Here is a 16452-nt window from a genome sequence, read left to right as displayed (position 1 = left end):
TCGGACCCGCGAGTCGCCACTGTCGACGCTAGCAGACCGAGCGATGCCACTCGGCTGGTCTTACGAGACAAGCTTGCGCACTGGCCACTTCTACAGCCGACTTTAATACGAATGGTTCACTCGTTATAGCTTCAGAGATCTCATTTGCAGAGACGCTAGTTAGCAAAGCCTTCAGCTAAGTCAGTAGCTACGACCTAGCCAGGCGACATATACAGTTTATGCATTGACAATTGATCTATAAGTGTGAAGCAATCAGAATTGTAAAGAAGTATTCGCAGTCCAGTCTAGAACTGCACTTTTAAATATTATTGTACAAAGTCAAAATCGACGTTCACCGCTGATCCTGAATTAAAGCTAAGTATTTAATTGTATTCCTGTCTACTAACTTTCTAATCACCTAAGATTTTCCAGATACATCCCGTCAAGTATAGTTCATTGATCCTCAAGCCAGCCTACGTAATCAGCAAGTGCAAAAATGGCCACCTCTCGTGATCAGCCTAAGAGTCAAATTGCGTGACTCAGCCGGGTAACCCTTTTTCCATGAGGCCCACAGCTCCGCCTCATACATAACAGTTATCAAGTGATACGTTAGTGTTCAGAGACAGTAACAGTACACATAATTTTCCTATGGCAATGGATTGCTTCAAAGTTATGACAAAAACTCCGTCCGAACAGGACTCGGAAGACCCAGCGGTACCGACTGACCGCCGTGCCATCCTCAATCGATAGGCATCGCTGGATGTAGATATGGAGGGAGGGGTATGTGGTCAGTACAGCGCTCTCCCGGCCATTGTCAGTTTTCGCGACCGGAGCCGCCATCTTGTCTATGAAGTAGTTCCTCAGATGGACTCAAAATGACTGACTGCACCCCGCTTGCAAACAGCGATCGTCACACCCGGACGGTCACCCATCAGAGTGATAGCCAAACCCGATAGCGCTCAACTTCGGTGACCTGACGAAAGCCCCACTCCGGCAAGGCCGTTGGCAACTTACAATAAGGTGACCTAATATTTTGTGTGTGTTATAGCATCCAAGCAGCTCCCTCCCGAAGTAAATCTAAGAACTCAACACCGTGCCGCACAACAAAGAGGAACGTGTAGACGACACTCACAAGAAGAAGAGACATAATGATAGGACACGTGTTACGAGATCAGGGAATTGGTTCCATGGCGCCTGAGGAAGTTGTATTAGTTAACAACTATAGAGAAAGAAAGGGATGGAAAATATCCAACAAATAAATGAGGTCTTGTGTACAGGTGGTATTCTGAGACTAAGAGAGTGGCGCAGGAGAGAAAATCGTGGAGGGCCGCATCAAACCAGTCGGAACAGGGAAATACGGAAGCGTCCGATCCCGCCAGTCTGCTTTGACTCATGACGTCACAAATATGGCGGAAACGACCATAAACCACAATTCCAATATGGCGCATATTAAGTCGTTACGCACACATTATGAGGACGAAAATACATCAAAAAACACACACACGTTCCACAAAAAGCCTAATGACACTAAGGGGGCAAGCGCGGGAAATAGGGGGTTTTTGGGTGGGGACAAACTAAATATAAACAAATTTAGACACCCACCCCCATACAAAACGACGCAAAATGACGAAAAAAACAGACATCACAAAAATCCCCAAATACCACTAAACAAAATATCATCTGGAATCGGACACTTTCCTTGACCTATATAGCTCAACAGCAGCTCCCGATCCCATAAATTAGGACCTAACACTTCCCTTGACCTATATAGCTCAAAAACATCTCCCAATACCAATAGCAACATTCATAGCCACACATTGGGATCAAACACTTCCCTTGACCTGTTATCAAGACATCTCCACATACAGCCGTCCCTGGTCCGAGACGCCGGAACTTTAAGTAAGCCCCATTTCTTCACGACATACTGAACACTTCACGATTTTATCCAAAAATACGAATAGTTGAAGAAATTTTATTAGAGACAATGCACTGTCCTCCATCATAGCTGCTGCCCCCCATCATGGCCGACAACCGAAAACCGATGACCCTGTCAGTCATATCCATACTTGCTAAAGACATAAAAAAAGCAGTTTACCAAAATTCACACACGACGCCACACGCGGAAACTAAACTAAAAACGTCACCTAACATACCACCAGAGAGCACCACCGATCGCATCAAAACGACTCCTACAAACACGCCACTCTCACAAACTAAATTCCGCGCCGTCGTGACGTCTCACACCACAATAGCCTTACGTCACGGGTCAAAGCTGACGGGTGGGATCGGACGCTTCCGTAGACCCCGGAACAGTGGAAAAGAGGCAGCTGTCTAGTGACGACGTGTCAGGCCTGTGGACGGGCCGGTACTGACCTGAGCCTCTTGCGGCGCTCGGTGAGCCCCAGCAGCAGCAGGGGGCCGGCCGCCCCCGCCCCAGCGCCCGCCCCCGCGCCTGGGCGGGCCGACTGCTGCGGAAACTGGTCCGCCTCCTCGCCGGTGGCGCCGCCGCCGGTGGCGTCGGTCTGCGCGTCGTCGTCCGCCGGCGCCGTCTCCTCCTCATCGCCCACCGTGAAGCTCGGCTTCTCGCCAGACATCACCTTTGCTGCAACACCCAAAACAACACCCATCTTTAACTTTTTTTAAGCGTACTGCCACGTCCGACGTCTGTCCGTTCCCCCCCTTCTGCAGGAGCAACTGTCTTGTCTCAATCTGCTACTCGTCGCAGCTGGCGTATACCACAACGCCCCCACTGAGGTGACAAAAGTCTTGGGATTACGTTACGCACATGAAGAGATGGCGGTAATATGGCGTACACATGTAACACACGGCTACAACATGAACAAAGCCACAGGGGCCGTGTTCCTGGACATCGAAAAGGCTTTCGACCGCCTCTGGCACAACGGACTCGTACGCAAACTAAGCGAAGCTGGTTTCCCGGACGGACTCGTACGTCTCATACACTCAGATCTCACAAACAGATGTTTCAACACTAACGTGCAGGATAAACAATCGACACAACATGGTATGCAAGCTGGAGTACCCCAAGGAAGCATCCTAGGGCCCATCTTGTTCAACCTGTACATTAACGACTTCCCAGCAACACAAAACACGACGTTAGCCATCTACGCGTATGACACCGCCATCCTTGCGCAAGATTGGAAACCGTCGAACATTAGTTCACGAATACAGACAGCACTCAGAACAGCTGAGCCTTGGCTGGAGCGATGGCGTATTAAAGTAAAGGTCGACAAGTGCAAAGCAGTTCTGTTCACGCGTAGACCGCAACTACTGCGCAAACATCAACACAGTAGACCGATAACACTACACACACGCCCAATACGTTTCCGAGAGAAAGTCAGATACCTAGGTGTCTGGCTGGACCGGAAACTTACATGGGGGGGGGGGGGGGGGGGACGAGCACATCGAGTACGTTGCCAACAGAGCGCACGCGGAGGCTCAAACACCTCTACCCAATGCTCAACAGGGAAAGCACACTACACTGAATAGGAGGGTGTCGAGGTCCATATACATGACACTGATTAGACCTTTGATGACGTACGCAGCTCCCGTCTGGGGATACGCAGCTCCTACACGACTGCGCCGTCTGCAGATCATACAGTACAAAGCGCTACGAAGCATTAGCAACGCCCCACGCTACACACGCACCGTGGATCTTCACCATGAATACCGCCTTGATACCCTCAAGGAAGTATTAAAAAAACACGCCACACGACTATACAGGAACTCGAGACACTCGAACAATCCTTTCATCCTCACTCTGGGAAACTACGATCACAACCATAGGTGGAAGCACAAGAGGCCAAAGACACTACTAGCTAGGGCATAGCCACCTGTGGTAAACTAACATACACTAACAAGCAACAAACGTCGGCAAGCCCCTGCATATCAGCAACACTGACTGGTAGTTACCAGCTGCTACTAGAGCCGACCAACAGGCCACAGCAGGGAAACCGACGAGCTCGCCCACTGACGCACAAACAAACCGCCAACATCACCCTACACTGTGCATCCGATATATGACCTATCTGACACAAAAATGATGATAAACCTAACTGTTGCAGGTCGCTGACGCTGAACGAGAGCCCAACACCGGCACCCAGCGGCAGCCTCCGAGCAACAAAACCGCACAACGTCAAAGGTATCGACATGCATGATACCCATTATTAACAAAGCCTTCCCTTGCACGACCTATAGCAGGCAACAAGACATCCGCTACTGCTCTTACCACCCGACGTAACTATCGCAGAGGTTTTCTTTCCCTTGGCACTTGCCTTGGCCCTTTTCTTCTTCTCCCCTTCAAACCGCTACCCTTCGTTCGACTTCGACCCGATCTATCTCCAGATGATTAATGGTTAACCTTAACCAGACGTACGCAAACATCGCAGTACCCACATCCTGCGACACCTCACATTAGTGAAAACTGGCCCTTATGCAGAGATGGCAGTAGACCTATTGAGTTGGCCATAATGCCGGTGTGGGCGTGGAGGGGCTCCACCTCCGTTTAAAAAAAAATGGAATAAATAGGCAGTGCATTTGTACTCTGGTGACTCGCGTAAAAAGGTTTTCGACGTGATTAACGCAATTAACAGACTTCCAACGCGGAATGGTAGTTGGAGCTACACGCATGGGACATCCCATTTCGGAAATCTTTCGGGAATTCAATACTCCGAGGTCCTCAGTTTCAAGAGTGTGCGGAGAATACCAAATTTCAGGTAGAACGTCTCCCCACGGACAACGCAGTGGCCGATGGCCTACACTTAAAAACCGAGAATAGCGGCGTTTAGGTAGAGTTGTCAGAGCTAACAGACAAGGAACTCTGAGTGAGATAACCGCAGAAATGAATGTAGGACGTATGACGAACGTATCCTTTGGGACAGTGCATCGAAATTTGGCTTTAATGGGCTATTGCAAGAGACGACCGACGCGAGTGCCTTTGCTAACAGCACGGCATCCCCTGCAGCGCCTCTCGTGGACTCGTGACCGTGTCGGTTGGACCCTGGACGACTGGAAAACCGTGGCCTGCTCGGATGAGTCCCAATTTCAGCTGACGGTGTGGTTCGATTATGGCGCAGATCCCGCGAAGCCATGGACCCAAGTTGTTAACAAGGTACTGTGCAACCTGGTGGTGGCTCCGTAATGATGTGAACCGATCATTGGCTGGAAATGGTTATGTTGGGCTACTTGGACACCATTTGCAGCCATTCACGGTCCTCATGTTCGCAAACAACGACGGAATTTTTACGGATGACAAGGTGCTATATCACCGGGCCATAATTGTAAGCAATTAGTTTGAAGAACACACCGAACATTTCGAGCGAATGATTTGGCCATCCAGATCGTCCGACATGAAATCCATCGAACATTTATGGGACGTAATCGAGAGGTCAGTTCGTGCACAAAATGCTGCACCAGCAACCCTTTCGCAACTGGAGACTTAACTGTAGAAAGGTGTTAAATGCCAACTTCATGAAAAATGTGATAAGTGGTTTGAAAGGTTCAGGATACCGAGGAAGATTACATACGAAAAGTGCCATGTCGACCGAAAATTGCAAGTGGGTACATTTGCCACCACTAGATGGCAGCTAAAGTTGCCTGCTGATTTCATAAGAATGGTGCAGTGTGCCATTCAGTTCTGTTTGTTTCACTTTGCTGCATATCGACTGATATGCAGCAGGTTATATTTGTGTCCACTCTAACGCACTCCAACGTGTTATATCGCCGCCACTTATCTTGTTACAACGTGGCAGTATCTGTAAGTAACACTCTTCAGTCTTGCATGTGCATGTGGGATGAGAATATCGCTGGTGGGGGTGGAAATGAAATCGCGTCATGCATTGGGAAAGTGTTAAACACCGGGGGAACAACGAAGAAAAACCTTACTGTTTGGAGTGACAACTGTGCTTCACAAAACAAAAATTGAATGATGGTATTTCTTTTTCTGGTGGCAAATGCGTTGTTCACACGACCAGAACGACGGTTTCTTGTTAGTGGGCACAGCTTCCTCCCCCGCGACTCTGAGTTTGCCCTGACAGAGAGAAGGAAGTCGGTGACGAAGGCATTTGTACCCAACGACCTATGCAAAATGGTCGAGGAAGCAAAAGTTGTTAGACCTTTCAAAGTAATGTCTATGAATACTTCCAATTTTTTTTAATATTCAAGGTGTAGCAGCCGAGATACTCTCCACAAAAAAGCTGAACATTTCGAAGGCTGTCAGCGTCACATATCATTCAACAGATGTAGCACTTGTAGCAATAAGGGAATGTTACACCGACATGGAAAGGATCCGTAAGGTGAATGTGCTCAAAAAAAAAAGGGAAACCCGCATGAAACATTCAATCTGCTACCTTTGAATCTATTTCCTCAATCGATTCAATTACAGATGAAAAGAAGAAAGATTTAAAGGCTATGATTCCTTACCCGGAAAAGAATGAATATAAAGACTATTATATACCGATCTGTAGAGAGTGACTAAGAACACAGCACCTAGAATAATTCGATGGCATTTAGCACCTTTCATAAGTGTTTCTGTTTGCGTCATGAAACCACCACTAATATACGATAACATATTCTCATTTGTAACATGGAAAAGTTTGAGGAATCAATAATTAAAACATTGCACTACAGACAGTTCGTTTGTAATAACTTCAGTTCATAAATTTGGCACTTTGCACCTTTCTACAGTTAAGTATCTCCGGCTGTAGAGGCAGCAGCTTGGCTCAATATTTCACACCAACACTCAGGAAAGGAAATAGGAGTAATCAGCTGACTTACAGACTCGTATCACTACGTTGATTTGCTGTAGGATTTTGGAACATACGCTGTGTCTGAATGTTATGAATTACGTCGAAGAAAACGATTTATTGACACGTAGCATGGATTCAGAAGATATCGTTCCCGTGAAACACAACTAGCTCTTTTATTCGCACACAGTCATGAGTGCTATCAGCAAGGGATCTCCAACTGATTCCATGTTTCCAGATTTCCAGAAGTCACTTGACACCGTTCCTCACAAGAGACACAATCAAACTGCGCGCCTATGGAGCATCGCTTCAGTTGGCGACTGTATTAGCGATTCCCTGTCAGAATCGGCGGAAAATCATCGAGAAAAACAGAAGTGATATCTGCCGTTCCGCAAGGAAATGCTTTAGGCCCTCTGCTGTTCCTAAACTACATTAAGAAGGTAATCTGAGCACACTTCTTACATTATTTGAAGATAATACACTACTGGCCATTAAAATTGCTACACCAATAAGAAATGCAGATGATAAACGGGTATTCATTGGACAAATATACTATACTAGAACTGACATGTAATCACATTTTCACGCAATTTGGGTGCATAGATCCTGAGAAATCAGTACCCAGAACAACCACCTCTGGCCGTAATAACGGCCTTGTTACGCCTGGACATTGAGTCAAACAGAGCTTGGATGGCGTGTACAGCTACAGCTGCCCATGCAGCTTCAACATGATACCACAGTTCATCAAGAGTAGTGACTGGTGTATTGTGACGAGCCAGTTGCTCGGCCACCATTGACCAGACCTTTTCAATTGGTGAGAGATCTGGAGAATGTGCTGGCCAGGGCAGCAGTCGAACATTTTCTGTATCCAGAGAAGCCCGTGCAGGACCTGCAACATGCGGTCTTGCATTATCATGCTGAATTGTAGGGTTTCGCAGGGATCGAATGAATGGTAGAGCCACGGGTCGTAACACATCTGAAATGTAACGTCCGCTGTTCAAAGTGCCGTCAATGCGAACAAGAGGTGACCGAGACGTGTAACCAATAGCACCCCATACTATCACGCCGGGTGATACGCCAGTATGGCGATGACGAATACACGCTTCCAATGTGCGTTCACCGCGATGTCGCCAAACACGGATGCGACCGTCATGGTGGTGTAAACAGAACCTGGATTCATCCGAAAAAATGACGTTTTGCCATTCGTGCACCCAGGTTCGTCGTCGAGTACAGCATCGCAGGCGCTCCTGTCTGTGATGCAGCGTCAAGGGTAACGGCAGCCACGGTCTCCGAGCTGATACTCCGTGCTACTGCAAACGTCGTCGAACTGTTCGTGCAAATGGTTGTTGTCTTGCAAACGTCCCCATCTGTTGACTCAGGGATCGAGACGTGGCTGCACGATCCGTTGCAGCCAAGCGGGTAAGATGCCTGTCATCTCGACTGCTAGTGATACGAGGCCTTTGGGATCCAGCACGGCGTTCCGTATTACCCTCCTGAACCCACCGATTCCATATTCTGCTAACACTCATTGGATCTCGACCAATGCGAGTAGCAGTGTCGCGATAAGATAAACCGCCATCGCGATAGGCTACAATCCGACCTTTATCAAAGTCGGAAACGTGACGGTACGCATTTCTCCTCCTTACACGAGGCATCACAACAACGTTTCACCAGGCAACACCGGTCAACTGCTTGCTGTTTGTGTATGAGAAATCAGTTGGAAACTTTCCTCATGTCAGCACGTTGTAGGTGTCACCACCGGCGCCAACGTTGTGTGAATGCTCTGAAAAGCTAATCATTTGCATATCACAGGATCCTGTTGATTAAATTTCGCGTGTGTAGCACGTCATCTTCGTATTGTAGCAATTTTAATGGCCAGTAGTGTAGATGTGATATACTTGTAAGGGCAAACAAATGATTAAAATTTCAGAAAAATTAGATGATTTATTCAGGAGAGAGATGTACACAAATGAAGCAAGTCAATAACGCGTTGGTTCACCTCTGGCCCTTACGTAAGCACTTAGTCGGCGTGCCATTGACTGATAGTTGTTAGATGTCTTCGTAAGGGATATCGTGCCAAATTCTGTCCAATCGGCGAGCTGGTTAGAAAGCCCAGCCCACACTGCTCCAAACATTCTCAACAGGGGAGAGATGCGGCGACCCTGACAGCTACGGTAGGGTTTGGCAAGCACGAAGACATGCAGTAGAAACTCTCGCCCTATGCGGACGGACATTATCTCGCTGAAGTGTACCCCCAGGATGGCTAGCCGTGAAGGGCAACAAAACGGGGCGCAGAATATCGTCGACCTACCGTTGTTCTGTGAGAGTGCCGCGGATGACAAACAAACGGGTCCTGCTACGGAAAGAAATGGCATCCAGACCATCACTCCTGATCGTCGGACACTATTGCAGGTGACGGTCAGGTTGGTGTCCCACTGCTGTCCGGCCGGTCAGGTTGGTGTCCCACTGCTGTCCGGCCGGTCAGGTTGGTGTCCCACTGCTGTCCGGCCGGTCAGGTTGGTGTCCCACTGCTGTCCGGCCGGTCAGGTTGGTGTCCCACTGCTGTCCGGCCGGTCAGGTTGGTGTCCCACTGCTGTCCGGCCGGTCAGGTTGGTGTCCCACTGCTGTCCGGCCGGTCAGGTTGGTGTCCCACTGCTGTCCGGCCGGTCAGGTTGGTGTCCCACTGCTGTCCGGCCGGTCAGGTTGGTGTCCCACTGCTGTCCGGGCAGTCAGGTTGGTGTCCCACTGCTGTCCGGGCAGTCAGGTTGGTGTCCCACTGCTGTCCGGACGGTCAGGTTGGTATCCCACTGCTGTCCGGACGGTCAGGTTGGTATCCCACTGCTGTCCGGCACGACTCATCTTCGGCCCAGAATCTCACTGCCTGGAGTAGAATTGGCGTCACTGGTGAGTCCTATTTCCAACTGAGGCCGGATGTTTGTCTGTAAATGTACATCACATCTACAGATTTCCGTCACATTCGGATAATACCTTCATGGTGTTCGGTTTTTGTTTTTCTTATAGCATATGTTATTGACTCTCACCTACTTAGAGGAAAAGTGATCATCATAATAAAATAAGGGAAATCGAAGCTCGCACAGACAGGTTTAACTATTCTTTTTCCCACGTGCTATTGTAGAGTGGAGCGGTAGAGAAATTGTACGAAAGTGTTAAAAAAAATCACTGTGTTGCGAAGTGTGTGCTGTTATAAAACTTCTTGACAGATTAAAACTGTGCCCCAGACCGGAACTCGACCGGGAACCATTGTCTTTCACTGCCAAATGTTCTGCCGACTGAGCTACCCGAACTCGACTGACGACCCGCCAACACAGATTTGCTTCCGCCAATACCCGATCTCTTTCCTTGCAAGCTTCACAGATGTTCTCCTCCGAAACTTGCGGTAATAGCACTCCTGGAAGAATGGAAACTGCGGAGACATGGCTTAGCCACAGCCTGGGGAACTATTTTCAGAACGAATATTCACTCTGCTGCGGAGTGAGCGCCAAATGAAGCTTCCTGGCATATGAAAGGTGTGCGCCGGAGCGGGAGTAGAGCCCGATATCTTTCCCTGTCGCTGGCAACTAGGAACGTACAGTAGATGAGGCACCGCTGGAAGTAAAGCTGTGAGCCGTCGTCGGGTGGCTCAGTTTGGCGAGTACTGACCTGCAAAAGGCAAAGGTCCCAGCTTCGATATCGGGTCCCGCAGTTTTTAACCTACCAGGAAGCTTCAGACTGAAAGTCATTCGATGAACCTTCTGCGTAGCACTTAGTGTCAATTGCAGGGTAGTGATATACATGTAGGCGGAGACGCTCAACGAAGTCCGGTAGCAGACGCTGAGAGAGACGCGTTGTCCATCACAGTGGTTTACTATTGAAATTCCGACACAGTATGTTCTGGGAAGTGCCGGCAACCTGTTACCTTCCCCCAAATACGTCTTGCGAAATAACCACAATAGGAAAATCCGAGAAATTAGTGTTAATACTGTGATATACTGAGAGCCATTCTTCGCAGTACCATTCGCGAATGGAAGAGTGAAGAGGGAAAAGATAACGGTACGAGAGGTACCGAAAGATGGCTGGTATAGTATAGATGCAGTGTAGAGATGAAAGTGTTAAGTGTGATACTGTACAGGCATTTATACGCTTGTGTCGTATTATAATGGATAATGACCAATGGAATGTATGAATCTGCAATGATGTTTAACTAAAAGTGTTAAAGGAAGAGGAGAGATGCGTGGATAAAGAATGTTTCTATCTAACAACCTGGTTAAGGCAATGAAAATAGGTATTTCTATGCCAGGCATTTCTGCTGTTGCCCGCGGAGTATTTTACACATAATTACTGTAAACAAAAACACTGTAATATTCCTAGAGCTGCATTAAAACTAAAATTCTAATTGTATATTATTTCTAGAGTTATTTCAGTCTGCCATGACCGTAAAACGAGAGAAAAAAACCTGACATTCGTATGAAATTAGGTTATGAAAGTGAAAGTCTGAAGTGAAATAACTGTTTGTCTGGCTGTATCTAGCGATGAGAAACAGTTAGTCTTCTTGTTACACAACAGTGACAGACATATGGATATCAACGTAAATGCCGCGGATGAAATTTAGACCATGACTACTTAGAGGTCAGGATTAAAGCCTTGACCGCATGGTTCAATATTAATAAAATCATCTGACAGGTGACGGATGTTTTAACTCACTTTCAAGCTATTAAAATGCAGTTGGTTTATCATGAAATAGCGTAGCTCGAAGCTTACACGCTGAACACGGGAAGCCGTAAATTCCCACATTTTTGACAAAACTTAAGTGCTTTGTGGTTCGTCTTTTCCCTAGAAGCAGGCAATGTAAATTCCTCCGCCGTATTACACATTGCAAACAGTAACGCTCGACAAGGTGAGCGGAATATAGACTAGTGAAAACTATCGATCGTAATCGATACAGGCAACGGGAAAGTACGTTTTACGGAAATGACATGGACGCAATAAGGACAGAATATAACAATAATACGAGCTACAACATCGCCAGATTACAAACAGAACTTCACAATTTCTTAGAACCGGCAATTTTTTGTAGTACCCGACAGTGAAAATTTTTTTTCCAGAAAGCGTGTCTAAACAGAAGTGTTTCAAAACGACGCGCTGCAGGTCGGAAGTGTTGAATATTAATCAACCTTTGTGTAGCAGTTGCGCGTGAATGAATTTCCCTGGCTAATGAAGTGAGCACCACTCTTCACTGTTCACTGTTCACTGAAAAACTCACGGTGACCGTCGTGAACAACAAAAGTGACAGGCTAAACACACATTTCACTAAGCCAAAACAGGTCGAATTTGGTACGCTTAATTAAGTTTCATAAAAAATGGTTCAAATGGCTCTGAGCACTATGGGACTTAACTTCTGAGGTGATCAGTCCCCAAGAACTTAGAACTACTTAAACCTAACTAACCTAAGGACATCACACACATCCATGCCCGAGGCAGGATTCGAACCTGCGACCGTAGTGGTCGCGCGGTTCCAGACTGTAGCGCCTAGAACCGCTCGGCCACTCCGGCCGGCAAGTTTCATAAAGATAGTGGGAATCACTGCCAAGCAATTTCGTACCATATGCCCGAAAGAGTTTCTAAAATTAATAGGAAAATTAAAGAATTTTCTTACCAAGTTTACCATATCTATTGCAATCTGTAACGCTGACTTACAAGGGGATGCCACGACGTTGGGATTACAGATTTACTTCAAACTTTGTATACCTTTAGTAGGCCATTAAAACAACATAATGTGCTACCAGTAAGGTGCACTACTCTAGCACTCCGAGAAAATCGCAAGACAAATTTTGAGCGTCTGTTATGTGGTTTATCTATCTGTGCGTAGATGCTAGGCGTTAGAGCTCATATTGGCCAAATGGTTAGCGTTCGAGCTCCGTAAAACGAACGTGTATGAGGCGACTGTTCGACTTCCGCTCAAACAATTTTTAAGCTATATTTTTTCCATCATTGATCATATTGTTTTAGATCACATTTGAGAGATAATATAATTAAAAGAAACCACGTTTATTTGTCTGAAGTTTTAGTGAATTTAATGTTATTTGACTACTTACTATTTTTAATTAAATTTAATTGTTAGAAGAAACATATTTATAAATGTCGACAAGTAAAGAACGAAACGCATAGAGTTTTCCTGAAAATGTACACCTGTCGTGATTTGCGAAATCCGTCACACGTGCAGCGGTGAGACGTTGCTAATGTCCCAAGAACGGGTAGCGTAGGTGCAAATTTCTTGAATATCACAGAATTTACACGTGCACCACAGAAATGAAAGGGACTCTGTTCTTCGGCTACTGCAGATAATAAATTTGATGACGATTCGAACCGTCGCCTCGTCCACGATCCTCTTGCAAAGCGCGAATGCTGACCACCTGACTTCTTATGCCCGGCACCTTCGCACAGATACGACAGTTACTAATAGTCGCGTAAAACTACTATTGCGATTTTCTCGGAACTGCCAGAGTAGTGCATCTTAATACTTGCCCATTATGTTACGTTAATGGCCTACTAAAGGTGTACAAAGTTTGAAGTAAATCCGTGATGCCAACGTCGTGGCCTGCCCTTGTTACTCACGTGTTTCACCTACTGCAATTGGAGAACAGCAATGGTTTTGTTGCATTAGAGACGACACACAAATTCACTCACAGGCTGTCCAGTCAATAAAAACACATTTAACTTCACATCTGCACATCAAGAAACGAGGTTATCGATCCCTAATAACACCCGAAGAGCGTGTTTTCGGCTTCGTTACGTTTATGTTTACACTGTCAGTTCTGCTGTCCACGACAGTGTCCACAAAATTTTCAGTGAAGAATGGTGCTCGCTTCATTAGTCAGCTGAAGTAATTGAGAAACAGTTCCTTTTGTGCTGTGAATGGAAGATCATTTAGCGAACTCCCACAAGGACAGAGTAACACCTGAAAAAATAAATAGGTTCACAAGAACAACCGGGAAATGTATCAGATTGGTACAAGGAATTAATCGTCCACAATAGTTTTACTCCTGCTGTGAAATAAAAATTACAAAATGGGGTAATGAAAAGTTGATTACAGCGGTCTGAATGAAGTTGTGTCCGTCCTCAAATGAAGACGTTATCCAGATGTTTCTGAAAAACGATACATTGCGAACCTCAACGACAGTATCACCATTTCACTCATTTAAAGAGCATTCGTAACTAGACAAAAATAGTTTTTGCGCCTTGAAAACACTTCACAGCCGCCATAAATATATGTGAACTTAAATCTATACAGAATAATAGCAATACTGCAAGACACATCAGCTCCTCCTATCGCATTTGTTCTATAATGAATCTTCCATTCTGTTACAGAGTTAAAGGATGCTTTCTGCAAGCAACTCACAGGCTGTAACTAAGCCACTTCTCCATATATCCTTTCTACCGGGAGTTACAGTCCAACACGAGAGCAAGAGAGAAGTTTGAAAAGTGGGAGAGAGACATACTGGCAGAACTCAGGCTGTGAAAGCAGATCGTCAGTCGTGCTTGGATAGCTCAGTTAGTAAGAGCATTGCCCGTGTAAACAGACAAACGACAAATTACTGTCTGCTTTACACCTCGTCGGATACCTTGCACCACAGTCTGCAACTGACTCGGAAATGGCCGAAGTCATGAAATTAGCGAGGACACGCTTGATTTAGAGTATGATGGACGATGACTGAGTAGGGTGGCAGAACGACGAATGGCAGAAGAATTCCACGCACTGTGCTCCCATGCTGATGTCATCTGCACTCAGCCGGCAGAGTATTGATTCGCGGGTGTTTACGAGAAGACCGACTGCCGGTCTGTGTGACTCCTAATTTCTCTAATTTTAGCGTCGTGGCCGTTACGTGAGGCGTGTGTTGACTCGTTTTGGAACATGGGCGTTCTCCTGGTACCGTCTTCCACAGCAGTTTGTTGAGGGCTCACAATCTCACTGACTAAATACAGGCGTGAAGAATTGTGCAGCTCTTGTTTAAATGTTTTCTACGTCTTCCTTTCCTTAAACTCGATAACAGTCAAAGACTGATGGACAATAGTCATGAATTGCTCCAATGTGTCTTTCATGCAATCTCTTTCGTCCATGAATTATATACAGTTCCTGAGGATTATTTCAATAAATCTGACGAAGGAGCCCTGCAAACTGCCCGTCCTCGATTTTCTTCATTCTTACAGGGTTTGAATGTCAGTGACTGGGTATATTTTCCTAAGGCGGTACCAAGCAATAAAAAAAATCATAATGCTTACTTAATACCACGTCAAAACAATACATCAACCATGTTTAAATAGACACACATATCACTTATCGCTATCACGAAGACACATTGAACAGTTTGTAATTCACCAATTGGAAATACCAACACTATACAAAACATAATATCAAGCGTGTCAGGGCGGGCATTGTAGTAGTACAGTCCGTGCAGTTGTTGTAGCCAGAATGCGACCGTGGTGTAGTGGTTTGCAATCTGCCTGGTAAATATGAGGCCTGGGTTCAAGTCCCAGCCGTGATACAAATTTTAATTCATTACCACACCTTCTATCTTTATTGAAAGTAAAGTTGAGATACATGTCCCCGCGAAAATGTAATTTCATTTCGTCGTCGTCGGCTGATACTCTTATCCGAGTTTTCATTTCTCTCCTGAGATTTCGCTTGGCACGGTTCAGGCCTGGAAGCGTCGTCGATGGCCCAGCAGTCCAATCCTAGCGTGGAACAGGCGGCCACAGACACTACAGCTGATGGAAGGTGGAGGACGTGGCTGCGCCTGGACGAGTTTACGTCTCCGGCATTCATCATTCTCCATTCTTCGACGTTCTAGCTCAAAGGTAACAAAGCGCATAATTTCATTAAATAAAAGTAAACAAATGTTCGCTTTCTAGTGCTGTAAGAACGAAATTCCTTACTGCAGTAAGCAGAACAACAACACTGAACAGAATCTATGAAATTTGTTAGTACAAATTTATATTATCACTACATCATAGATAAGCAGAAAATGCCAGAACTTTTTATAACTTCAATATGTAAAGTCCAAAATGTAAAGCAAAATAGTTTAATCATACTGAAGAGCCCTGCAAATAATAATGGGGAAACATGTGCGACAAGAAAAAAAAATTGTTTGTTTAGTTGAGTTTGCACAGTTCTAAAGTAATAATTATCATCATAACACTTTGCATCAGCGAAACCTAATTCCTGTTTTGTAATCCTCTCGTCAAACAGAATCGTTTGAAGTATATCATGAAAACGTTGTTAGATTTTTATTTTGTCACTTTTCTAGTGATTTTTGTATATTTTAACCCTTTTCACCCCTATCAAGTCGAGTTCAATCAGGGTATTAAAGATACAATTTGCATTAGACTAGAACCGCCAATTTGAGGGACTTACAATGCCAACTGGATGCAATGAACTATCTGCATTATTAACCGTCAACATAAAATTACATGATACTTAGTCATAAGACGTGTCGTAAATGCGAGCGTAGGCATTGTCTGATGCCACGGGAATGACGCCATTAACCTCCAGAACAAAAGCCTAAGCCTCAGTCGAAAAAAGGTTGTTGGAGGGGGCAGGGGCAGGGGCAGGGGCAGGGGCAGGGGAGGTATTTTTCGCTGTATCACTTGCGTGGGCGGTTGTTGTGGTGAGAGACTTAGTAGACGCTTTAGCAGGTCACAGATGTGCGTATGTTTC

General features: G+C 45.8%; 1 protein-coding gene across 3 annotated transcripts in view; it reads right to left on the bottom strand.

The window, feature by feature from the left end:
- The window catches only part of LOC124712504 (acetyl-CoA carboxylase), a 433982-nt gene that overhangs the window by 280542 nt on the left and 136988 nt on the right, over positions 1-16452 (bottom strand). For all 3 annotated transcript variants that reach the window (XM_047242805.1, XM_047242803.1, XM_047242804.1), the window contains exon 2: positions 2353-2581. In XM_047242805.1, the coding sequence (XP_047098761.1) occupies positions 2353-2573 (221 nt within the window). In that variant the 5' untranslated portion in view covers positions 2574-2581. The remainder of the gene's footprint in view (positions 1-2352; positions 2582-16452) is intronic.

The sequence above is a fragment of the Schistocerca piceifrons genome, chromosome 8, assembly GCF_021461385.2.
Source record: "Schistocerca piceifrons isolate TAMUIC-IGC-003096 chromosome 8, iqSchPice1.1, whole genome shotgun sequence".
Classification (NCBI taxonomy): domain Eukaryota; kingdom Metazoa; phylum Arthropoda; class Insecta; order Orthoptera; family Acrididae; genus Schistocerca; species Schistocerca piceifrons.
Note: the sequence above shows the minus strand (reverse complement) of the source record. Positions and strands in the feature narration are given on the sequence as shown.